This window comes from Pelodiscus sinensis, chromosome 11, assembly GCF_052426305.1.
Source record: "Pelodiscus sinensis isolate ZL-2025 chromosome 11, ASM5242630v1, whole genome shotgun sequence".
Lineage (NCBI taxonomy): Eukaryota > Metazoa > Chordata > Testudines > Trionychidae > Pelodiscus > Pelodiscus sinensis.
Window position 1 is genome coordinate 22,211,715 of NC_143062.1, and position 25,000 is coordinate 22,236,714.

General features: G+C 42.8%; 1 protein-coding gene across 1 annotated transcript in view; it reads left to right on the forward strand.

Annotated features, from left to right (window-relative positions):
- The window catches only part of CACNA2D3 (calcium voltage-gated channel auxiliary subunit alpha2delta 3), a 758,781-nt gene that overhangs the window by 148,430 nt on the left and 585,351 nt on the right, over nucleotides 1–25,000 (forward strand). The window contains exon 3 of the mRNA XM_089781194.1: nucleotides 13,962–14,078. Coding sequence (XP_089637320.1) covers nucleotides 13,962–14,078 — 117 coding nt within the window. The remainder of the gene's footprint in view (nucleotides 1–13,961; nucleotides 14,079–25,000) is intronic.

A 25,000-nucleotide genomic window follows, 5' to 3' on the forward strand; every position in this document is an offset into this window, starting at 1 on the left:
CTGAAATGCAGATAATAAAATTGGTGTGTTGGCCTCTAGAATGTTAGAACTCTGTGTAATTTCTAGGGACATAAACTGAATGGCTACGTCTAGACTACATCCCTTTTTCGGAAAAGGGATGTAAATTAGACGTATCACAATTGCTAATGAAGCGGGGATTTAAATCTCCCACGCTTTTTTCCAGCACGGAGCTTTGCTGGAGAAAAGCGCCAGTCTAGACACTGATCTTTTGGAAAATAAAGCCTTTTCCGAAAGATCCCTTAGCCCTCTTGAAATAAGGGATAAGGGATCTTTCAGAAAAGGCTTTATTTTCCGAAAGATCAGCATCTAGACTGGCGCTTTTCTCCAGCAAAGCTCCGTGCTGGAAAAAAGCGTCAGCCATTTTTATGCTAATGAAGCGTGGGAGATTTAAATCCCCGCTTCATTAGCAATTGCGATACGTCTAATTTACATCCCTTTTGCGAAAAAGGGATGTAGTCTAGACGTAGCCAATCAGTTTGAACTATTTTTTTTTTCATTTTAAAACAGTATAATGTTTGCAAAATATTTTGATAATTTGGCCACGTCAAGAGAGATTTAGTACTATTGGTAATATTTCAGTAAAAAGTAGTATCTTATTCTGCATGGAGTACCCTTGATTTCAGTGGGACTACTTTTATTACAGTCTATTCAATGTGTGCAAAGATAATACTGTCTGGTCCATTGTAATTAAAGGATCATGTCTCAGGCTGTTCTGATTTTTAACCCCTCCCTGTTGCAAAGCAGTGGACAGTAAAATAGAGTGGTAAAATCATAGTATAATCATCATAAATCACATTTATTTTATTTTTTTGTGATGGAACCAAGTATTAGCATGGAAAAATCCTTTAAATATCAGCAGTATGAAAAAAAATCAATGGAAGTTTTATTTGTAGAATTGCAAGTGGGGTCATTCGCACGGACACAGGTGAATGGGTCAGCAGGAAAAAAGATCAAATGTTTTCCTAACCTATGAAATGTATAGTATTTTCTCAGCATAGTGATGTTCTGTGGACTCTGCAGCAGTAGTTTTCAAACTACGGGTTGCAACCCAGTACTGGATTGCGGAATATGAGGCACCGGGTCTCACTGCTGCAGGGGGCTCAGGTGACCAGTGGGGGTCCTAAGGCAGGCTATCTTCCTGTCCTGGCTCTGCAGACTATGCTGTGCCCCAGAAGCAGCCGGCAACATCCCAGCTCCTAGGTGGGGAGTTGGGAAGTCTGTGCAGGTCTCTACGTACTGCCCCTGCCCTGAGCAGTAGCTCTGCACTCCCATTGTCTGGGAACCTGCTGCTGGCTGCTTTTGGGGCACAGCATAGTCTGTGGTACCAGGAGAGGCAAGAAACCTTAACATCGCTGATTGAGAGCTGCTTAAGGTAAGTCCCTCATGTCACAGTCCTGACAGCTCCAAAGCTGGAGTCTCCTCCTACACGCTAAAGCCCTCATCCTCAGCTCCACTCAGGAGCTCACACTCTAGTCCAGGGCTACTCAACACGTGGCCCATGGGCCGCATGTGGCCCGCAGACCATTTGTTTGCAGCCCTCAGTACGGTCTGGGTTTACATAGGGCTCAGCATGCGGCCCATGGGTGAGATCCTTTGAACATGGTCTCCACTGGTAACACTCTCCACAACAGCGAGTCAATATAGGAGTTGATATGTGTTTTAGTAGTTAAATTCGTGGACTGTCATTGCTCATTAAAAGTGCTGTCACATGGGTGGAAACTTGGTAAATATTGCATTTTATTAATATCAGCAGAACTGAGTTAAATAGGGCCTGCATGTTGTGCAGTGTTGCCTTAATCTTTGTATTCATGCCCTTCAGTGTGAAAGAAACTATTTGCATATATTTGTATATATATTTGCATGTATATACAACCATACTTAAGTTGCAGCCCTGGCATGTGTTTTAAGTATCACTGTGGGCCCCAGGTCTTCCAAAGTTGAGAATCCCTTCTCTAGTCAAATTATGTTGGGTCGTGGACATCCATGATTTTCTTTAATTGGATTATGAAAACAAAAGTTTGAAAACCACTGCTCTGGGGATCTTATGTAAGTAACTTGAACTTAAAGGTAGCCCTTTTTGATAATTTTTGTGGCTTAGTGGTTAAAAATTCATTGAGTCTGCTCTCAGTTTTCTAACGCTGACATTGCTTTTGCCTCTGTAACTAAAGGAATCACACTAACAGCTGCAAATTTTATTAGCTTGAAGCTCATTATGATCTAGAAGAGACTCATTCATTGATTACATTCGATTGTCAGGATATCCAGAATTAAAAAATACTTCAGATAAGCCAATTAACTTGTGTGGCACTTCAAACCAGTATCTCTGTGCCAAAGGGGGATCACTGATAGTGCTTCTGTAGCAGATGATCTGAACTGAGTTTATAGTGTTTAGGAAAAAATATACTGTGTAGTTCAGCCTGTCTAGTGAATAATTCACTGCTGCAGATTAAAAGGTAGCAATATCTTGACTTCTAGTGACAAAAGCTCTGTTTAATTACAGTAAACTTCCGATAATCCGGCACCTTTAGGACCCAGGGGGTGCCGGATTATCAGATATGCCGGACTATCAGAAGGGTGGGCTATGAGGGGTCTGGAGTGGGGTAGGAGGGGATGCCACCCCAGATTCCTCATAGCCCCCCCTTACCATAGTCCGGCTCTGCCCCAGGCATCCCTGATTCAGCCGCTGTTGGTCATTTTCAGCAGCAGCTGAATCGGGAATGCCTGCAAGAGAATCGGGAATGCCTGCAATCCCAACGCCTGGGGCAGAGCAGCTGGGGTGCTGCGGGGTTGGTCCCTTAGTGCCACCCCTCGGCGCTGCGGGACCAACCCGGCAGGACCCCAGCTGCTCTGCCCCAGGGGTCCCCAAGTCAGCCGCTGCTGAAACAGATCAGGGGCTGGTTCCAGGAAGCACCGGGCAGAGCAGCTCTGCCCCGGGCTTCCTGGAATCAGCCTCTGATCTGTTTCAGCAGCGGCTGAATCGGGGACCCCTGGGGCAGAGCAGCTGGGGTCCTGCTGGGTTGGTCCCTCAGTGCCGTCCTTTGGCGCTGTGGGACCAACCCGGCAGCACTCCAGCTGCTCTGCCCCAGGCGTCCCCAAGAGCAGCAGGAGTGCTGCCAGGTTGGTCCCGCAGCCCCTAGGGGCAGCGCTACGAGACCAACCCAGCAGCACCCCAGCTGCTCCGCTCCTGGCTTCTCCGATTCAGCTGCTGGTGAGTTTCAGCAGCAGCTGAATGGGGGAAGCCTGTCCGGCTGCCCCAGCACTTCCGGGTTCCTGATGGTGCCGGACCATCAGGAGTCCCGGAGCATTGGATGCCGGACTAATGGAGTTTTACTGTATAAATAAGAATGTTTGGGTCGGATTCAGCTCTGAGGCCTGGTTGGAATTTTACTTTGCTTTATGTTACACTACTTAGTGTTTTATCTTGCTAGAGACCATCTGTACTAGGATGAAGTTATTCTTAAGAACCTGCTAACTCATTTGGTCAAATTTTAATCCATGTCTAACTTCATTGATATCAAAGAAGTTATATCAACTATTGAGTTGTGTATTTCAGTATTTCCCAAAACTTCAAAATCTGTAGTTATTATTGTTCTTAAAATCTATTTGTTTCTTATGCCCTCCAGCCTATCCACTTATATAGCAAATTAATTTTAGCTGTCTATCTTTCATGTTAACATAGTGTCAATTTCTGCATGTATTAAATTGTCAAAGAAAAAATGGACAACAGCCAGCCATGGGAAAAATCTCATAAAGATGCTTTGCCAGTGTGAGAGGAAAGGAGTTCGATCATTTTGAATATTCAGGTATAGTTCTGATGTTCTGAGTTCATGAAATTTCTGACAGGTCATGCTGCCCTTTTGCTGAGTAATTTTCTAGTCCAGTAGTATGTAACAAGCATGAACTAGATCTGTGAAGCTGTCCAGGCTATGTCTGCTGTCCCAGCATGGGTTTTGGATAATATCAGTGCACAAAAGACTATGAGAGGGAGAAACATTGTAATCAGTATCACTTTGGTTACTACTCCCTGTTGCTTCTCTGCTGCAATTCCAGGTATTGCATGCAGCATGAATTTGTATGTGTGCAATGAAATGGAAAATGGAAATTTAGTCTGAAATCTACACCTAGTTCAGGACAAGTGGAGGCTCGTCCGTCCTCAAGGCTGCTAAAATGTTGTAACCCCCCTCTTCACGAGTCTCTGAATCTGCTTTTCATTTCTTATGTCTAGAAACACCATTTGTCACAAATTGTGTCAGCACATATATTGTTTAGTTGTTTGTCTAATTCCTCGCCACAGTCAATATGCTGTTACTGGTTTTTGAGAACTTGCAGCCTAATCTGAGGTTCTGACACATTCTTCTCTAATAATTGCTAGTCTGTATTAGGTTTGTTAAATTGAAGATGTAGGATGAAATATTGCCCCCATAGAAGTCAGTGTGAAAATTCTCTAGGCCCAGGATTTCAACCAAGATTTTTAGCAGAAACTTTCAGAGACATGCAGCCAAAAGTAGTTTAGTAGATGACTGTTGCAGATTAACATATGTAGCTCCTACCCCCATGCTTGGCACCGGTTATTGAATTGCTGCTTCTTAAGGGAGAGATTGCTTGTGCTCACACAAATTCTCTGAACTTCAGATTAAATCACTTCCTTTATAGTAATGACTGAGAGAATTCCAGACAGTACAGCTAAATCCTAGGGTAGAATTAGTGTTACCAGATGGTTTCAACAAAAATACCGGACACAGTTGACATTACATCACAATCTACATTACATCTTATTTAGAAAATACGGGACATTTATATTTTCTCATTTATATTGTCTCAATTTGTCTCCCAAACAGAAAGCTCAAATACTGGACTGTCCGGTTCAAAATCAGACACCTGGCAACCCTAGGTAGAATAGATCTCTGGTAGGCCAAAAATACACAGATATCAGATTCTAGGCCGGTGTGTGGTACGATGTAATAGAACTCTGATCTTTAAGAGGTGGGATGTCTTGCCTTGCAAAACTGAAATTTAAGTATTATCAGTCTTACATATTTTAGCCTATAAATCAGTTTTTTTTCTAGTAACAACTGACAAAATATAGATAATTAGAGAATTGTCCAGAGGGCCTTTGACAGAAATATGCTTATCTGAGAAAGAAAGAGAGAGAGAAGGTCTTGGGTTTTATTTGAAACCAACATATGATGTGTGAGGAAAAATATCACAGAATAATGCTGTTCCAACTAATTGGAGGTATTTTAAGAATATTAAAGATTAGGAGGCCAATTCCTGCTGTAGTCTGATAAACAGAGACAGAGAAGAGAATGTTTGAGGCTTTTAATGATATTTTAAAGGGGTTCACAGGGAATTGAAGAACATACAGTAATGCATGCTCTAACCCTGGGAAACTGAGTAAAAATAGTATGTTCATAGGACTGAAGACATGGGGAACCAGAGGAAATACAACATGGCTTTAGTCATGGGAGTGTGTCTGGGTCAGGAAACCTAATCTCTGTGAAACTTGAACTATATCATGAAAAGTTTTCTTAAATTTTCACTATTCCAATTATGGGTATTCAGGATCAAATACGTACCAACCATAAGAAGCTTAAATATATTGTTGAAAAGATACAATATTTTCTTGATTGTCCATTGACATCATAAGCCATATACAGAGCAATAAACATTAGAAAGTTTTTCCTATTATTCAATCTACTTTTCTTGTAGCTTTGAAGGAGGTAAATTTTAAATGTACCAGAGTGATGGAGGGTATTTTTTATTTCGTGGTATGTCTTTTATTTGAGGTATATTCAACTTTTCAGATAACAATGAGTTCATGCTCTAGTGACAATGAATTCCTGCTCATAATTAATGTTGCTACTAGATCAAAAAGTCTGATGGGTTCTGTCTTCTGAGAACATCTTCACACTCACGGAATTCAGAGATCAGTCAAGTCATGCTAGCCTTCTCATCTTCTTTCTATAATTTTATGTTAAACTTGCAAAAGTGTAGCAATTCAGATTTGAATGTTTCAACAATTTCAGTCATAGGTTTATATAAAAGTGTATAAGATAAAATTATACATGCTTGCGGCTCATAAGTAAGGCTGTGAAAAACTGATTGTTTTTGTTTGATATCTACCCTAAGTTGGAAAATATTAGTTTAGAACTGATGCAAGAAGAAAACTTATCAGCTTGATTCAGCAAAACATAATAAAATAAAGAAAAAATTGTTTTGGGTTGATCATAGCATTTTAATCTACCTGGAACAAAAATGTTTCATTTTTGAGATAGAGATGAAAGCAACTAATTGACTAATCAACTATCCGATAAGCATAAGCTTATCAGATAGTTGAGTAGTGATTCGATTAGTTGCTTCCCCCCTTTCCCCTAGCTGCCTGTATCAGCAGGATCTGGTTCTGGGGGGAGCAGGAGCCGGTGCTGGGGGAAGCTGACTTAAAAGCCGTCTCCCCCAGCACTGTCTCCATGAGGGGGACAAGGGGTGCAGCAGGGAAACGGCGTGAGCTGGGACTGAAGCAGTCCCCTGCTCCCGCTGGTTCCTACTGCAACCGCTTCAGCCTTTGAAATGTACAAAATCCCTATAGGGCTCTTGTACATTTCAAAGGCTGAAGCCGCTGCAGTGGGAACCAGTGTGAGCAAAGGACTGCTTGAATCCCTCTGTCCCCGTCCTCTCTCTGATAGGAAACAATGGGGGGAACAGCAATGGGAGGAACAGGAGCCAGTGCTGGGGGGAACCGGGATGCTACCTGCTTCCTTCTTGCTGCCTCTATTAGAGGAGGGAATAGGGGAGGCTGCTGCGAATCAGCTCCTGTCTGCAGGAGTCCCAGTGGAGGAGCCCTGGCTGCCACAAACAGGGGCTGGTGCCAGAGGGCATGGATAGGGGCAACCCCTGCCCAGAGCTAGCCCTGGCCTCTGTGAAAAGAGGTGGCTCTGGCACCAGCCCCTGTTTGCGGCGCACAGGGCTGTCGGCAATAAATAAGGGCTACTGGACTCAGCACAAGCCAGGACCCAGCAGTCCCGGCTCATGCTGATCACTGCACCTCTGCATTTTAAATGTAGTAAGAAAAATGCAGAGCCACAGCACGGGTGGCTTCCAGAGCCAGCATGAGCCGCGACTACGCAGTCCCAGCTCGAGCTTGCTCTTGGAGCTACCGCTGCTGCGGCTCTGCAGAGCAATCCTATCGACTAATAGTATATTCAATACAAATTGTATTGACTATATGATTAGCCTGATAACTGCATTCAACATCCTTATTTTGCCTTTAATTTTTAAAATAAAATTGAAGTAACTTCTGAAACAAAAATATTTTAGAATAAAGTCAAAATGTTTCATTTTTGGAAATATGAGAGGTAATAGAGATAAAGATGAATGTGTGTACATACAACAACTCCTCTGTCACTACTGAAAAAATAATCTTATTTTGACTAATATTCTTTCCAGAGCTATCTTGCTATGAGAGGGTATTTTTCTGTTGCCTTGACCACCCATCCTTCCTATTATTTGACACTCCATTAACAATTATTTGAATTGTACAGACCACGTCCAACCTCAGCTTTGTGTAGGATGATTTCTGGTACATTATTTCTAGATGTTCAGTTATGCAAGTCTTAAAAAATGACCCAAATATATGAACAACATTAAAAGTTTTGACAGTGAAGAAGTGTTTTTCTTTTCCTCGTGCTTGTGTGAAATGATCTGGTTAAATAGAAGCTGCAGAAACAATACATTTTTTGTGTTTGTTTTCTCAAATGATAAATGCTCTTTGCTGTGTGGAGGATTTCATACTGAATGTTGATTTCTCTAACAGAATCAGAGTTTCAAATATTTCTTGTAATGTAGGAAATCAAAAGTTGCTTGGACTATTTCTACTCAATCTTCTTGACAACTTGAAATCCACTTACCAGAGGAAGTGTTCAGCTGTGACCTTAACCTTTCATGAAATGGTGTGTGACTCCCAGGCATTTACTTACTGCTAAGTTATTGAGACTGTTTTCCTTCTTCTGTAATGTAAATGTATCCTTGCTACGTTTAGAAAGAATATTTGTAAGAACATTGCAATATCTTATGAACTAAAGCAAATTATAGAACATTAGAAAACCTAATGATTTAAAAATATTATGTTCAGTGACACCAAATATAGTCACAGAGTGCATTGAGAGTAGCTGAATGAGGTGTTGCTTTTAGGAGCCACCCAGAGCTGTAGCATATGAGGTTTTTTGTTTTGTTTTGTTTTGTTTGTTTGTAGAATAGCAGGACAGTCGAAATCATAAGCCCTGCTTCCTGTCCCTAACCCTTCTAATTATTGTGGTTTGCTTTGTTGCAGTTTTGATGTGACAGCCACTGTTTTTTTTTTCAAGATTGCATCAGAGTGGAAGAAATAATCATATTTTGTGTGAAATCCATTTCAAATAAATAAATCAGCCAGTGCAACTATACAGACAATGATGGAAGTCTGTGGTTCAGACTGTCTCTTGTGGAAGGAGGAAAATCTGTTTATAAATGTTACAATCACTTAAGTTTTATTGTTCTTCACATCTTTTTCATAGTTCAAACTTTCTGTTTTAATAGTTACCATAAAGTTAATAAATTGCTTTTTGATACTATCTATGATCCAGGTTGCATGCATAATGAGCATTATAGAAGAATCTCACAGATGTGTACAAATGAAACATGGAATTCTTCCCATTAGACACAGTCACAAGGGTTCAAGGATACTAAAACCAGCTGGTGTTATGTCCAATCACAAAAAATCTCCATCTTTTGAATCTTCTGTCTTCAGCAGCAAAAGTAATATAAGAAGTACTTTTACGGCAATGAAACTTCTAATGCAGAATATATATTAAATGAATAACTTATCAGCCATGATCCTACAAATGAAGTAAACACTTCTAATTTGTTTGAAATACTGTTCTAAATTGAAGCAAATATTCAGAGGTTTCCAACAGTCAGCTACGCATGTATCATCATACAAGATGTCAGATCTTTTCAATGAAAACTTAAATACTATCCTCAATTTGCTTCAAGTCTTTCTATATCTTGAAATATATGAATGTATAAAGGAGAGGGGATGTATGGGTTACCATACCCCTAAGGACAGCTGATCAGGCACAGGAGCTCTTATCTGGTATTTCTCTTTTTTGGTTTCGGTGCTTTTCAATGGTCTGGGTTATTTGTTATTATCTAGTAGTGCCTCCACCTGACTGATTAAGATAGGGAGGTACAGTAGGGTTCCTGACTATGTAGTTTAACCCTGTCCTAGTATTGACCCAAATCACTAACCTGATATGGCACACACATAAATTTCTGACCAACAATCAGTGTATATTCATTTACAAAGAGAAATATAGAGGGGAAACAGAAGATGGATTTGGAGTGGTTATATCAATAACTCTATACAACCTCCAAGTAACACAACTCCCAGAGTAAACTGCCCTGGCTTCATGATTCTAGTTTATTTCACACTCGTGGGATCCATAGTATGGAGAAACTACGTATCTTAATGAAGCATTGCAGGTGTGAAGATGCTTGTGTGTGGTGAGGTGATGAAGGTGCCGGTTTGCCCATTCTATTCTATGCAGCAGTAATAGGTGTTACAGTGGGAATAAACCTCCACGGAGTAGGGTGACTTATTGGTGTTTTCTAGAGCACTTGTCTTCTCCCAGAATAGTTTGCCAACCCTCTTTCAGGGCAAATAAGTAACATCATTGCAATGGGAGACAGCCAGGGCAGTGTCAGTTCTCAGGCAGGAGAAGGCAGGCAGGGAGCACCTGCACATCCCTCAGGCAGAAATGTCCTCTCCTCATCTTCCCTCTAATTGGCTTAGGGTACGTTTACACTGCACTTCATTTCGAAATAAGCTATTCCAGAATAGTTATTCTGAAATAGCTTATTCCGCAATAGCATGTCTACACTGCAGGGAAACCTCAAAATTAGTCCAAGGCAGGCTTCCCTAATGTAGACATGCTATCTCAATTTAGAGCCCCGGGAGGCACTGGGGAGGAATAATTTAGAATGGTCCTAGGAAGGGGCTATTTTGAAATAGCAGCGGTGGAGTATCTACACATGCCTTATTTTGAAATAGCTATTTCGGAATAGGTGTTTTTCCTCGTAGAATGAGGTTTACAGATTTCGGAATAAGCCGTCTGTTATTTCGGAATTATTTTTAAATAACGGAATAACTGTGAAGATGCTCACATTGTTATTTCAAAATAACGCTAGTTATCTCGAAATAATGGTGTAGTGTAGACGAACCTTCAGTCAGCCTTCTAGCCTTCTATTTCCCGAGGTTCTCCCAATTGCCCTTGTTGAGGGGAGCACACTGCGGTGTTCCTTGTCTCTCATCTACAATAAACTTGGCTCCCTTTTTCATCAGAGCCATTAACCTGGGCTGAAAAATGTTTTTTAAAAAGGAAAGTAACATGTATGAACAGACATTGTTGTAAAATTGTACACTTACTTTACACATACTTATTTGCATTTTCTCCATGTAAAGGAGAGCCTAAATCATCCACTTACTTTTTAATAGCCTGTACATAAATCTTTTTAAAGATCACTGATCACTCAAAATAGAGATTTGTAGAAAGAGCTTCTCACAACAGACTGATGGAATGTATCTCATAATACTGGGAGTGATGAGAAAAATTTGATATATTAGAGCTTCACCAGTCAGTTTCCACAAAGAATAATTTTCTGGTTTTCTTCACTTAATGGAATTCATTGATCTAACCTGGTTATGACCTGAAAACAATCTCTTCGAGCATTGCCTTTAGGAAGACTTTTCAGGAACTCAAAGGTCAATTGTTAAGAAAACACTTGTACTAGAATCGGAGATGTTTAAACACTGATCATGCAGTCTGAAATAAGCATTCCAGGGAATTGCCTCTCTAAGGGCTAACCTATTGATACAATAGGCACAGTGGTTCAAAGCAGACATGGTTTTATCAAAAAGTATCACTGAGGGAAGCAGGCATCTTTTAATGAAATCAGTTCATAGAAAAGGTTTTTCAGCATACTACTACTTAGCACAATTAATATATTTTACCCAGTAGTGTATAGCTGCCTACTGTTCCAAATTGCGCTCTGATCAGTAGAAATGAAGTAGTTGCTGTGCATGGATAACAAGCTACTTTATGCTCATTTAATCAAAGTGGTAGAAGAACACAACACTGGGATTAGTTAACAATGTAAAATGGCATAAATACCCTTGGGAGAAAGTAACCTAAATTCTGCTTGCTCTGTTAATATGCCAGATTAAAAAAATAAAAGCAACATCAAAATTCAGGCTAGTTAAAATGAAGCTTTTCAGAGGTATTTAGAGTTTAATTAATAGACTCATTTTGAAAAGTCGATTAGAGCAAAATTGCAAAACAGTAAGTGTTTAGTAAGTAATTGCTCCTGAAGTGGCAATGTTAGAGGAAATCAGAAGTTCCTAGTGCACAACCAGTATAAGATCCACCCCCCACTCTTCTAGTCAGCAGGAAGCCTAGTGTTCTCTGAAATCTTTCCCCCTGTGCTATGACTGTATGGTGGAATCCTTAAAAGGAGAATACACAAGGACTTTTCTTCCGGACAGCTGAACAAGGATATTGGATACTGTGTTGACCAGTGGTGAATGCTTTTTTATTTAAGAGAATACTCTACCCTGGAGGATTGTGTCATCTTATGTTGCAGTGACTGGGGAGTGCTGCAGTACTGAAAATGGTGAAACATGTGGCTAGGTCCCCGATTCAGCAAAGCACTTAAGCATATGTTTAAGTCAGTGGGACTTAAGCACTTAAGAGCATTGCTGAATGAGGGCAGCAAGGAGCATGTGCCATGTTTATTGTTCATTTTATGGCCTGCTGGTCAAAACTGAAAATATCAAATTTGAGCTGTGATGCTTAGCTTTGTAAGTCACATGATAGTACTTCTATTTCCTGCATCAGTGAGCATAACTTTTACAATGAGATTTCCTGGAAGAATTTGCTTCCTGTGAGTGGGCCTGTGAATGTCAAATGGGACTATTCATATGAGTAAAGTTGTGCTCATGCTTAAATATTTGCAGGATCAGGGCATTTATTTGCTAATTTTCAAACATCTTAACTTTTACTGGTAGCGCCTGAGCTTAAGACTGGTGGATGGTGCATAGCATAGTATAAAGATTTTTAAAAAACCCAATTTGTAGTGGAATGTACCCACAAACCAAATATATTGCCTTTCTTTACTTTGAATGTGAGCTCCTTAGAGGAGGGACTTTGTTTCTTATTTGTCTCTGTAATATGATCTAATATTAAAACAATAATATATTCAACAGTAAGTGTGCTTTATAGTTCCCATATAAAAACGTATTTCTCATTAGTATTTATTTTTAAAGTGTCCCACCATGCTTTTCACATGTCTTTGATAAGTAGCTGTGTATTCTATTACTGTAATTCCTATGCATCCTTCCCAGTATGAAACCTGCTGCTTAGCAGCATTTTCCTTCCTATTTTAAATGAACTTTGTTGGTTAACTCTTCAGAGAAGAAACTTCACATTATTTATCTATTCATGGAGGCTGTTGCTGCTACTACTACTACTACTGTTATTACTTAATAATAATAATAATTAATCATGCTCCTGTTCCTAAAGTATGGAATTGGCCTGTATAATTTGATATGTTATTTTCTATTAGTAGATATTTTCATCCATCTACAGAATTTAATAGAGAATTTTATCTCTGCTCTAGAATAATTAAATATAAATTGCAACACGTGAAAAAGATATTATTTGTGATGTTAAATTTGATGGTTTCATCCCTAATTACATGCTATGTAACAAACTCTTGCCATAACGGGAATTTTGCCAATTACTTTGTTCACTGTTAGCAAGAGTAAGCCTTTAAAGAAGGGAGTCAGATTACCAAACCATAGCCTGATTATGGAAACTTTTAAGGCTTAGTGTGTAGTCTATAACGGGATTATTTATGGTGGGTAGGAACACACTATCATCTCTAGGACTGATCCGAAAGAAAATACAGTTTGTGTTTCTGTAATATCTTTGATATGTAGAAAAGAACAAAAGGCGTCTAGAAATAAATGGTTGAAGTCCTTTTTGGGATGTACCTATTAGGCTAGGTCTACCCTATAGCTTTTTCCGATTGCTTTTCCGGAAGAGGCTTTTCCGCCATTTGGCCCAGTATAGATAGGGCCAAATGGCAGAAAAGCCTCCTCTTTTGGAGGAGCCCTTATCCCTCATAGAACAAGGAATATAGGGCTCCATGAAACAGCAAAAAAAAGCGGAAGAGCAAATGTGTTTCTTGGACGCGTTGGAGTTTTTCTGGGATACCTCTGGTATCCCGGAAAACCCCTGCAGTGTGCACGTACTCTAACTGTCTATTTCTTATTTGAGCTATCAAGAGTTGCTTGTGCAGATGTGTATTTAAAAGAGAAGAGACCACAAGATTTATCCTCATTTGTTGCTGTGAAAGAGCACTCTGATGTTTAGGGGTGGCCAATGCATGCACATAAAGTTAAGCACATACTTAGATTTTTTTTAAAAAATCAGGACCTAAGAAGAGGTAGATTATTCAAATTCTATTTCATTTTAGTTGAAGGAGGTTAGCTCTGGAGATCTAAAACTACAGGGGACTAAGGCCATATCACTAGTATAAAATAAGATCTTTTTATTTATACTGTTTGCTGTTATGTATGTTTGAACAGATGTGTGTTAGTTCTGGTTTCTTTCCTCACAGTGGAAGGGATAAATACTTTTTATTCTCTTCTTTCACCACTGACATTCTGGATCTATTAGCTCCATCTCTGTATTAGTGTTTTTGCTTTATCTAGTCTCAAGCACCCAACTGAACACTAATGAAATGTACAGAAGCCAGAGAAAATAGAGTATGCATCCAATTACAAGTTGTCACACTTTCAACTGTTCCACTGGCTGACGTCCTTTTACAATTCTACTTTCTTGCAGAAATACAAAGAATATGAAAAAGATGTTTCAGTAGAAGAAATTGATGGCCTTCAGCTTGTGAAAAAGCTAGCAAAAAGTATGGAAGAAATGTTTCATAAAAAGTCTGAAGCTGTACGGGTAAGTAGCAGATAATTTTGCTTTAATATTTTGTGCAGTTCCTTGCATACCTTACTGAGTGATTGCAGTCATTACTTCCAGGCTGTCTGGAATGTTTACAGAAATTTTCACCAGGTGATATATAAGCTTTTCCCAAGCACTATTATTTTCCCTGAATAGCACTTCCCTACCCACAATCTAGACTAAAAGCATCTGGGCTAGTGGGCATCACACAGCTGTAACTACATTTGAAATACAGACACATAGTCAATATTAATAACTTCAGATACAAAAATGCATCCATGCAAATAGGATAATGTTATTCAGCAAATCATAACTTTTTCAATGACATCTTACATGAGCCATCTTGCACAAAATGCAACATAATTCTGTTATCACATCATAATATCATTGTGAAGAATATGGGGTGCAGTGTCAAAACATGCATGTCTTGTTTTCCTTAATCTTTAAGAAAAATAGTTTGCAAAACCAAAGTTGGAAGCGGTATTATTATTAAAAATCCACTTACTTCTGTTTTCAAGATAATAGCTTTACTGGAATCAGTTATATAGCATGTAGCCATCTTGGATATTTTGAGGTGCCTTGTAGAGGAATGAATAAGATGCTTATTCCTGACTGGAAGATTTACCTGGTGTTGCTTGGGTCCTTAACTCAATCAATTTTGGGTTTTTTTTGTTGGAAATAAAATGAAAGTGTACAGACTTCATTTGAATCATTGCTCTGGGCAGAGGCTGGGGATGAGGGGTTCAGTCTACAGGCTGTCACAGAGAGAGAGGACTACCCCAGCCCTTTCTTACTGTAGCTTGATTCAGGTGAGAAGTGCCTCTCCATGGCTGCTGCAGCTGGCACAGATGGGGGAGAGGTGCATGTTCCCCAGCTAGGACAGGTCCAAGTTCATCTGCCCCCTGTGCTATCCAGCCAGAGTGATAAATGCAGCAAATGTGCACTTTCCCCTCACTCCCTTATGAAAAGGAGCAGCCAGCAATGTTTCTGTACAAATGTTGGGGCAGTCCAGGATGGGTGGGGGGAAGTGGGGAGCTCTCCCAACCAACCTCTTTTACCTGCTTGTTATTTTTGTCTCTGTATTGTTTTGAGAATCAGTCCCATTCCAGATACATCCCATTTTCCTGGCAGAACAAACCTTTACCTTGCTTGAAGTTATGAAAAGAGGAATCTGTGTACCAAATTTGGTGGTCCTAGCCTTTACTGTTTAGGAGGAGTTTTTGAACAAATGGACAGACAGACAAACTCTTTGAAATACATAGTAGACAAGGCTTAGTGACTGAGTGCTATGTTATTGAGGTCATAATAATACAGTGGTTTCCAACCTTTTTAATCACAAGATCACTTTTTCAATTTAAGTGCAATGTAAAATCTACTTCAAACCCAAAAACCCTTGCCCCACTTCCTTCCTGCTTCTTCTTTGAGGCCTTGCCCCTGCTCCACTCCTTCTGAGGCCTCAGTCTGCTCACTCCATCCCCCTTTTTCTTCCATCCTCACTCACTTTCACCAGACTGGGGGAGGAGGTTGGAGTTCAGGCTCTGGTCTTGGGTCAAGGAGTTTAAAGTGTGGGAGAGGCTCTGGGCTTAGCCCAGGGCATGGTATTGGGATCTGGGAGGGACTTCAGAGTGCAAGCTCTAGGAAGGAGTTTGGGTGCAGGGGGACTCACATCTGGGGTAGGAGGCTGGGTGTAAGAGGAGGTTAAGGGCTGGGACAAGGGTTCAAGAAGCAGGCTCTGGCTGGGCAATGTTTAACTGAGATGGCTTCCGGGTGGTGGAGCAGTGGGGTTAAGGAAGGCTTACACCTGTCCTGTCCCTGCACTGCTCCTGAAAGCAGCTGTCATGTACAACAATGGCTCCGTGTACTGCCCCTCATCCACAGGCACAAAGTCCACAGTTTCTACTGGCCATGGTTCCCCATTACTGATCAATGGGAGCTGTGGGAGTGATATCTGCAGGCAAGGACAGCATGTGGAGACCCCCCCCCCGCTCTGCCTCTTTCAGGGGCTGCTGGGACATGCCAGCCACATCCAGGAACAGCAGTTGTCCTAGGGATAATTACTCTAGCCACAACAGGTTAGGCATTTTAGAACTCACTACTCAATGAATTAAATGTAAGCCTAAAAGCCAAATGAAAATTATGAAATGCACAGACCTGTCAAAAACCTAAAATAACACACGTTGCAAGCAGTAAAAGAAGTCACAACAACCCTGCCCCCACATGTATGTGTTGGGTCAGGAGATGCGAGTGAAGAACAGTGTATGTTTGTGAGAAGGACAGACACACACACAGTGTGCGAGAGTGACAGAGATTTGCATTGCCATGCTCCCTCCATCCCCTTCTCTCTGTGTGGAGATAGGGTACAGAAATGGAGGGAGGAGCTACACGCTGAAATCAGCATCCCCCTTCTTCTCCCTTTCACACCCTGCACAGCAAGCAGGAGGTTCTCGTGGGGGCAACTCCAAGGCAGAGGGCAGGAGCAGCATGACAGTGGGTGGAGGAGCAACTGAAGTGCCAGTGCTTGATATCTTCCTGCCCAAACCAGTCAGTATCACCTGTCAGAGGCTCCAAGATCTACTGGTAGATCCCAATCTACTGGTTGGTGACCAAATACATTTATAATGTGAAGGATTGCAATTTGTCAGTTATGCTTCTTGAAAGGCTCTGAAATTCTTGGATACAATGTTAGTTCTACACAACTTTTATCATGTGCAGCAAATTTACAGTTAGCTCATCTTCTCTATGCTTCCACTTTAGACAAGGATCATGCTGCATTAAACTGGCCCTGGAATAATGTTTTTAATGTAAATATTTCAGGCTTCTATTTTATTTAGATTATAAAGGAACGGGTAAAAGAAAAACCTGTCATATCATAGAATCATAGAATCATAGAATAATAGGACTGGAAGGGACCTCGAGAGGTCATCGAGTCCAGCCCCCCGCCCTCAAGGCAGGACCAAGCTCCGTCTACACCATCCCTGACAGATGTCTATCTAATCTGTTCTTAAATATCTCCAGAGAGGGAGATTCCACCACCTCCCTTGGCAATTTATTCCAATATTTGACCACCCTGACAGTTAGGAATTTTTTCCTAATGTCCAATCTAAACCTCCCCTGCTGCACTTTAAGCCCATTACTCCTTGTCCTGTCCTCAGTAACCAAGAGGAACAAATTTTCGCCTTCCTCCTTATGACACCCTTTTAGATATTTGAAAACCGCTATCATGTCCCCCCTTAATCTTCTTTTTTCCAAACTAAACAAGCCCAGTTCATGAAGCCTGGCTTCATAGGTCATGTTCTCTAAACCTTTAATCATTCTTGTCGCTCTTCTCTGTACCCTTTCCAATTTCTCCACATCTTTCTTGAAATGTGGTGCCCAGAACTGGACACAGTACTCCAGCTGAGGCCTAACTAGTGCAGAGTAGAGCGGCAGAATGACTTCACGAGTTTTACTTACAACACACCTGTTGATACAACCTAGAATCATATTTGCTTTTTTTGCAACAGCATCACACTGTTGACTCATATTCAACTTGTGGTCCACTATGACCCCTAGATCCCTTTCCGCCATGCTCCTTCCTAGACAGTCGCTTCCCATCTTGTATGTATGGAACTGATTGTTCCTTCCTAAGTGGAGCACTTTGCATTTCTCTTTATTAAACCTCATCCTGTTTACCTCTGACCATTTCTCTAACTTGCTAAGGTCATTTTGAATTATGTCCCTATCCTCCAAAGAAGTTGCAACCCCACCCAGTTTGGTATCATCTGCAAACTTAATAAGCGTACTCTCTATCCCAATATCTACATCATTGATGAAGATATTGAACAGTACGGGTCCCAAAACAGACCCTTGAGGAACTCCACTTGTTATCCCTTTCCAGCAGGATTTAGAACCGTTAACAACAACTCTCTGACTACGGTTATCCAGCCAATTATGCACCCACCTTATCGTGGCCCTATCTAAGTTATATTTGCCTAGTTTATCAATAAGAATATCATGCGAGACCGTATCAAATGCCTTACTAAAGTCTAGTTATATGACATCCACCGCTTCTCCCTTATCCACAAGGCTCGTTATCTTATCAAAGAAAGCTATCAGATTAGTTTGGCATGACTTGTTCTTCACAAACCCATGCTGACTATTCCCTATCACTTTATTACCTTCCAAGTGTTTGCATATGATTTCCTTAATTACCTGCTCCATTATCTTCCCTGGGACAGACGTTAAACTGACCGGTCTGTAGTTTCCTGGGTTGTTCTTATTCCCCTTTTTATAGAGGGGCACAATATTTGCCCTTTTCCAGTCTTCTGGAATCTCCCCTGTCTGCCATGATTTTTCAAAGATCATAGCTAAAGGCTCAGATACCTCCTCTATCAGCTCCTTGAGTATCCTGGGATGCATTTCATCAGGACCTGGTGACTTGCTGACATCTAACTTTCCTAAGTGATTTTTAACTTGTTCTTTGTGTATCCTATCTTCTAAACTTACCCTCTCTCTGCTTGTATTCACTACGTTGGGCACACCTCCAGACTTCTCGGTGAAGACCGAAACAAAGAAGTCATTGAGCATCTCCGCCATTTCCAAGTTCCCTGTTACTGCTTCTCCCTCCTCACTAAGCAGTGGGCCTACCCTGTCCTTGGTCTTCCTCTTGCTTTTAATGTATTTATAAAAGGTCTTCTTGTTTCCCTTTATGCCTGTAGCTAGTTTGATCTCATTTTGTGCCTTTGCCTTTCTAATCTTGCCCCTGCATTCCCGTGTTGCTTGCCTATATTCCTCCTTTGTTAGTTGTCCTAGTTTCCATTTTTTATATGACTCCTTTTTTATTTTGAGATCGTGCAAGATCTCCTTGTTAAGCCAAGCTGGTCTTTTGCCATATTTTCTATCTTTCCTACACAGCGGAATTGTTTGCTTTTGGGCCCTTAACAACGTCCCTTTGAAATACTTCCAACTCTCCTCAGTTGTTTTTCCCTTCAGTCTTGCTTCCCATGGGACCTTACCTACAAGTTCTCTGAGCTTATCAAAATCTGCCTTCCTGAAATCCATTACCTCAATTGTGCTGGTCTCCCTTCTACCTTTCCTTAAGATCATGAACTCTATTATTTCGTGATCACTGTCCCCTATACTGTCTTCCACTTTCAAGTTCTCAACTAGTTCCTCCCTATTTGTTAAAACCAAATCCAGAACAGCTTCTCCTCTGGTAGCTTTTTCAACCTTCTGAAACAGAAAGTTGTCTCCAATGCAGTCCAGAAACTTATTGGATAGCCTGTGCCTCGCTGTGTTAGTTTCCCAACATATGTCTGGATAGTTGAAGTCCCCCATCACCACCAAATCTTGGGCTTTGGATAGTTTTGTTAATTGTTTAAAAAAGGCCTCATCCACCTCTTCCACCTGGCTAGGTGGCCTGTAGTAGACTCCTAGCATGATATCACCCTCATTTTTTACCCCTTTTAGCTTAACCCAGAGACTCTCTACACAGCTATCTCCTACGTTCATCTCCACTTCAGTCCAAGTGTGTACATTTTTAATATACAAGGCAACCCCTCCTCCCTTTTTTCCCTGTCTGTCCTTCCTGAGCAAGTCGTACCCTTCCATACCTATGTCAAAGCTCAAAACTGATTCTAAAACCTAAATTTCAAAATTATATCCAAAATATTTACATTCATTTTTAGAGCTCAGATGCTCAAAATCCAGTAAATCCCCAAATAATGTAAATGCTGCACAAATTTCCCTTATAAAATGTAATTTGGACATCTATGAACAGGGTTCATAATCCAAATATTCATAAAATGTTTCTGCTCTAATGATACCACAATTTTATACAGTCCTAATTACTGATTGAATTAACTGCAAGCAGTCATCTCTGCCAAAAATCTACATTTTGATTGAAATAGTATTTCAAGTGACTAGCACATAATAATTATTTCAAACAGCATATTTTTAGCATTTAACAGAAATAACGATTGGAGGCGGTCATCATTCAGAAAACTCCAGTAATGCAGACTGCTTAATCTGTGGAATAAGGTTCTGATACAACTTGAAAATACAGAAATAGAGTAATGTAAAGTCCTTCAAAAAAATTTTAAACCCATCGACTTGTTCTCAGCTACTAATCATTTTTGAACATTTTTCCTCCTTTTATATTCTGGCTTGATTTTATCTTTCTTTCTCATCTCTTTTCATAGTGATTAGTTGATTCGGTGTGATTTTTATCATACTCATCCACTACTTCAATTACTGTTCAGTATGCAATTATCCTATCACAGAAAATCCTATTTTCATGCTGTCAGAGGTGTAAAGTAAATGGGAAACCAAAAGTGCTAAATCTTTTGTCATCTACTTGTTGATGTATGTGTTCATAGGTAACATTCCTTACTACACTGACAAATTACAAATAATTCTAGATCTAGATAACATTAATCTATGGCTGCTAAAGTTAAGGATGTTCTCATTAACTAATATCCCTGATGATTAATGCAATAGTTGGTAGTTGGGTAAATATTTTAGTAATTTTGTTGTAAACATTGTCATGTAATGCTCAAGTTGAAGTAAAACTAAGAGGTACTGATACAGTGCTGCTAATTTAAAATTGTCTCTATGATAGTGAAGAGCACGTTCTAGTGCAGTGGTTCTCAGCCTTTTTAGACTACTCTATTTCTTTCAGGAGTCTGATTTGTCTTGCAATCCTCAAAATTTCACTACACTCAAAAGCTACTTGTTTGCAAAATCAGAAATAAAATTACAGAAAGTGTTACTGCATACTATTACTGAAAAGTGGCTTACTTTTTTATTTTTAACATTTAGTTATAAAACAAATCCTTTGAATATAAATATTGAATTACATTTCAGTGTATATTATATAGAACAGTATAAGCAAGTCCTTGTCTGTATGAAATTGTAGTTTGTACTGACTTCTGTAGTGCTTTTTCTATAGACTGTTGCAAAACTAGGAGAATAGCTAGATGAATTAACATCCCCTAGAAGACCTTTGCATACCCCCAGAAGCATGTGTACCCTTAGTTGAGAACCACTATTCTAGTGTTTCTCAAAAAGCCATCTACAATCAGACTGGGAAAAAAATCTTATTGCATATGAAAATGAGATAAAGAGATAAATATACTGGGCAAGTCAGTAAGGGTATGTCTACACTACAGTGTTATTTTGAAATATCGTATTTCGAAATAGTTATTTTGAATTAGCTTATTTCGAAATAACGTGTCTATACACAAAATGCATTTCGAAATAGCATTTTGCTATTTCGAAATAGCACATCCACACTGAGTGGACTCTGAATGGCATTTAAGGCTGGCCAGAACCAGTTCCGGCAGTTGAGGTCTGTGCTTAAAGGGACGCCCCCCGAACAGCCAGTTCTCAGGTTTCCCTGCTTGTCTATCTTGATCAGGGACAGCAAAGCATTTTGTCTCTGTGTGCTCTAGTTGCCCTCACTCGGGACACCACAACACTCTGCAACATGGAGCCGGAGCTGCCCCTGGGCACTCTGGTGCTTCTCTTGGATGCATTGCTGCGTGCCTGGCTGCACTTTCTGCAGGCTGCCATCTGGGAGGTCCATCGGGGGGCTATCAGTATCCAGGAGGCCCTGCGGGAGAGCTTCCACTCTGAGGAGCACTAAGAGCCTCCCTGGTCTGCCCCATGGGGGACTTGAGCCTCATTCCTCCCTCACGTCTTTCCACTCAACCCTCCCTAACCCCTCTTCCTGATGTCAAATAAAATACAAGTATTTTCATGAACACAAACTCTCTTTATTTAACAAAACTGCGGGGGGGAAGGAGGGAATGAAACTCTGGTGAGACTGGGGAAAGGAGGCAGGAAAGGGGAGAAGAGAGGGTGGGAGAGGGGAGGGGGAAACCTGGGAGGAGGGAGCTGGAAGAGGGAAGCAAAGGGAAGAAGGGGAAGGGGAAGCTCAGAGCTCAGGGTTGGGGGTCTCTCCGGACCAACTTAATTGTCATGCTAACCTGCTCCTGGGTTTGCATGTGGCCTTTGGTGGCCAGGCTGGCAGCTATCCTGCCGTAGATGGCCGCGTTCCTCCGTCTAGTGCAGAGATCATGGACATTGAGTGCATTCCCCCCCCCAAACCTGAATAAGGTCCATGATCTCTACTCTGGATCAAGAAGGCACCCGCCTTCTCTGGGCCCTGGCAGGCTCCTGGGAGTTGGCAGACAGCTCCTGGGGAGCAGTGGAGGGCTGGCTGCCAGTGGCTTGCTGGCTCATGTTTTTGAGCCATTGCGTCAGGGGCAGTGACTGCTGGCTCTGGGGTGGCAGGCTTGGAGCTGGCACAGGCACTGTGGCCTGAGTCAATCCCTTTAAGGGCTCCGGGGGGGGGGGGGGGGAGTGGAGTGTTCTTGGTTGAGGCTGGAGTGGCCACCAGGGCACCCTGGGAAGGCTGGAGGCTCCCTTTTTCGAAATAAGTGTCTACACTGCATTTATTTTGAAATAGCTATTTCACATTTGGTGTTATTCCTCTTGGAATGAGGTTTACCAAATTCGAAATAAGCACTCTGCTATTTCAAAATTAATTTCAAAATAGCGGTTTGGCTGTGTAGACGCTAGGAAAGTTATTTCAAAATAAGGGCTGTTATTTCGAAATAACTTTGCTGTGTAGACGTACCCATAGGCTATGTCTACACTGGCACCTTTTTCCGGAAATGCTTAAAACAGAATACTATTCCGTTTTCAGTTTTTCCGGAAAAGGAGCGTCTACATTGGCCCCGGAGTTATCGTCGTAACGAAGCGCTTTTCTGGAAAAGCGTGTCTACATTGGCGGCGTGCTTTTCTGGAAAAGCAGAAGCCTGGAGCCATTTTGAAGAGGGCAAAGGCCACCAGACCTTTCCGGGGGTGGGGCCAGAGCGCTGTTCAGACACGTGGTTAAAGGGGAGCCATTGGTCTCCTGCTCTCGTGCCTTGGGGCCTCTGCCAGGGACTGACACACTTGGCAGGGTCTGTGGGTGCCCTCTGACTTTTGGGGACACCACCCTTTGGCCCCCAACTGCTTTTGCCTGCGTTTTTTTTTTCTGCCCTGCTCTGTCTGCTATGGAGCCACGGGTGGCCATGTGCCTGGTCGGGCCCCTGTTGGGGCTGTACAGGTGGCTGCAGCTCCTGCTGCAGGGCGGTGCCATGCTGTTCATGGACCAGGAGGCAGAGATCGCCTTGGACTCCCTCACCAGGGAGGCCCTGGCAACCGTGTGGCATCAGCACCCGATCGTAGACCAGCCCATCTGGAGTTTGGACATCAGCACCGACTGGTGGGACTGGGTGGTCCTCGGACGATGGGACGACTACCAGTGGATCCAGAATTTCCGAATGAGAAAGCGGACCTTCCTGCAGCTGTGCACCTGGCTCACCCCCGCGCTGCAGAGAGCCACCACCCGGCTGCGGATCGCACTCTGGAATCTGGCCACACCGGACAGCTACCGCTCAGTGGCCCAGCAGTTCGGGGTGGGAAGATCAACCGTTGGAGTGATCGTCATGGAGGTAAGTCCCAGGGGGAGAGGGGTGTGGGAAGGGTGCTGCACTCCAGGCCCAGGGACAGCCAAGACTCCCAGCTGGGTCGCCCAGGGGTTTGGGCCGCCCCTCCCTTGCACAGGCCCAGTGGGGGGGGGCGTGCGGCGAGGGGGGCCCTGTGTGTGTGTGTGTGTGTGTGTGTGTGTGTGTGTGTGTGTGAGGACAGAGGGAATCAAGGGGGGGGGGGGCCCAAGGGAGCGCACACTCACCCCTGCCATATGTGATGTGTTCCCTTCTGTTTCTCTGCACCCTTCTGCAGGTCGTCCACGCCATTAACAATGTCCTGATCCCGCGAATCATCCGCCTGCGCGACGTGGATGATACCATGGCCGGCTTCGCTGCCCTCGGGTTCCCCAACTGCGGGGGAGCCCTGGATGCCACCCACATCCCCATCCGGGCCCTGGAGCATTGAGCGGCCCATTTCATGAACCGAAAGGGGTACTGCTCCATCGTTCTGCAGGCCCTCGTGGACCACCGGGGCCGCTTCCTGGACATTTACAGGGGCTGGTCCGGCTGGGCACATGACGCCCGCACCCTCTGGAACTCTGGACTGTATCGCAGGTTGGAGGCGGGCACCTACTTCCCTCGGCGGGACTTGACTGTCGGGGATGTGCCTATGCCCATCTGCGTCATCGGGACGCGGCCTACCCCCTGCTGCCCTGGCTAATGCGGCCCTACACGGGGCAGCCGGACCAGAACCGGGCCCGGTTCAACGACCGCCTCAACCGGGCCCGAAACCCAGTGGAGCTGGCCTTCGGACGTTTAAAGGCCCGCTTCCGTTGCTTGCTCACCCGTCTCGAGATGGGTGAGCAGAATGCAACGGAGGTCCTGGCCGCTTGCTGCATGCTCCACAACACTGTGGAGCAGTGGGGAGGCCTTCCTCCCTGCATGGGTGGCAGCCGAGGCACAGACCTGGGAACAGCCCGACACAGCTGCCGTCCGCCAGGTGCGCCAGGATGCGGTGCGCATCAGAGAGGCCCTGGTGGACATGTTTGCCCAAGCCCCGTAGTAGGGTTGCCTGGGTCTCCACAGACTACTCCCGTCCGTTCTCTACCCTTCCCCACCCCCTCCCCTTAGCTCCCCCGCAATTGTAAAGCGTCGGGTCAAAGCATGTTGGCCGTCATCGAGTCTGTTCGTCAGGTGCGTCAGGCTTAGTTAGGGTTTTTCTTTTTAGCTTAGGCTAGGGTTTAGGCCACCATCGCCTGTCCCAAACAACAGCCACAAGGATGCTGGGTTCGTGTGGAAGGCTGAAGTCAGTGTATCTGATTCCAGTCATCTTCCGTCGAGGGATCTCCTGGCTATTCCTCTCCTGAGGCCCGGAAGGACCAAAGGATTGAGGTGGCCAGCAACACCACAGTCGTCCTCCCTGCGCCTAGAACTATGTTTAATTATCTGTTGTGTGCATCT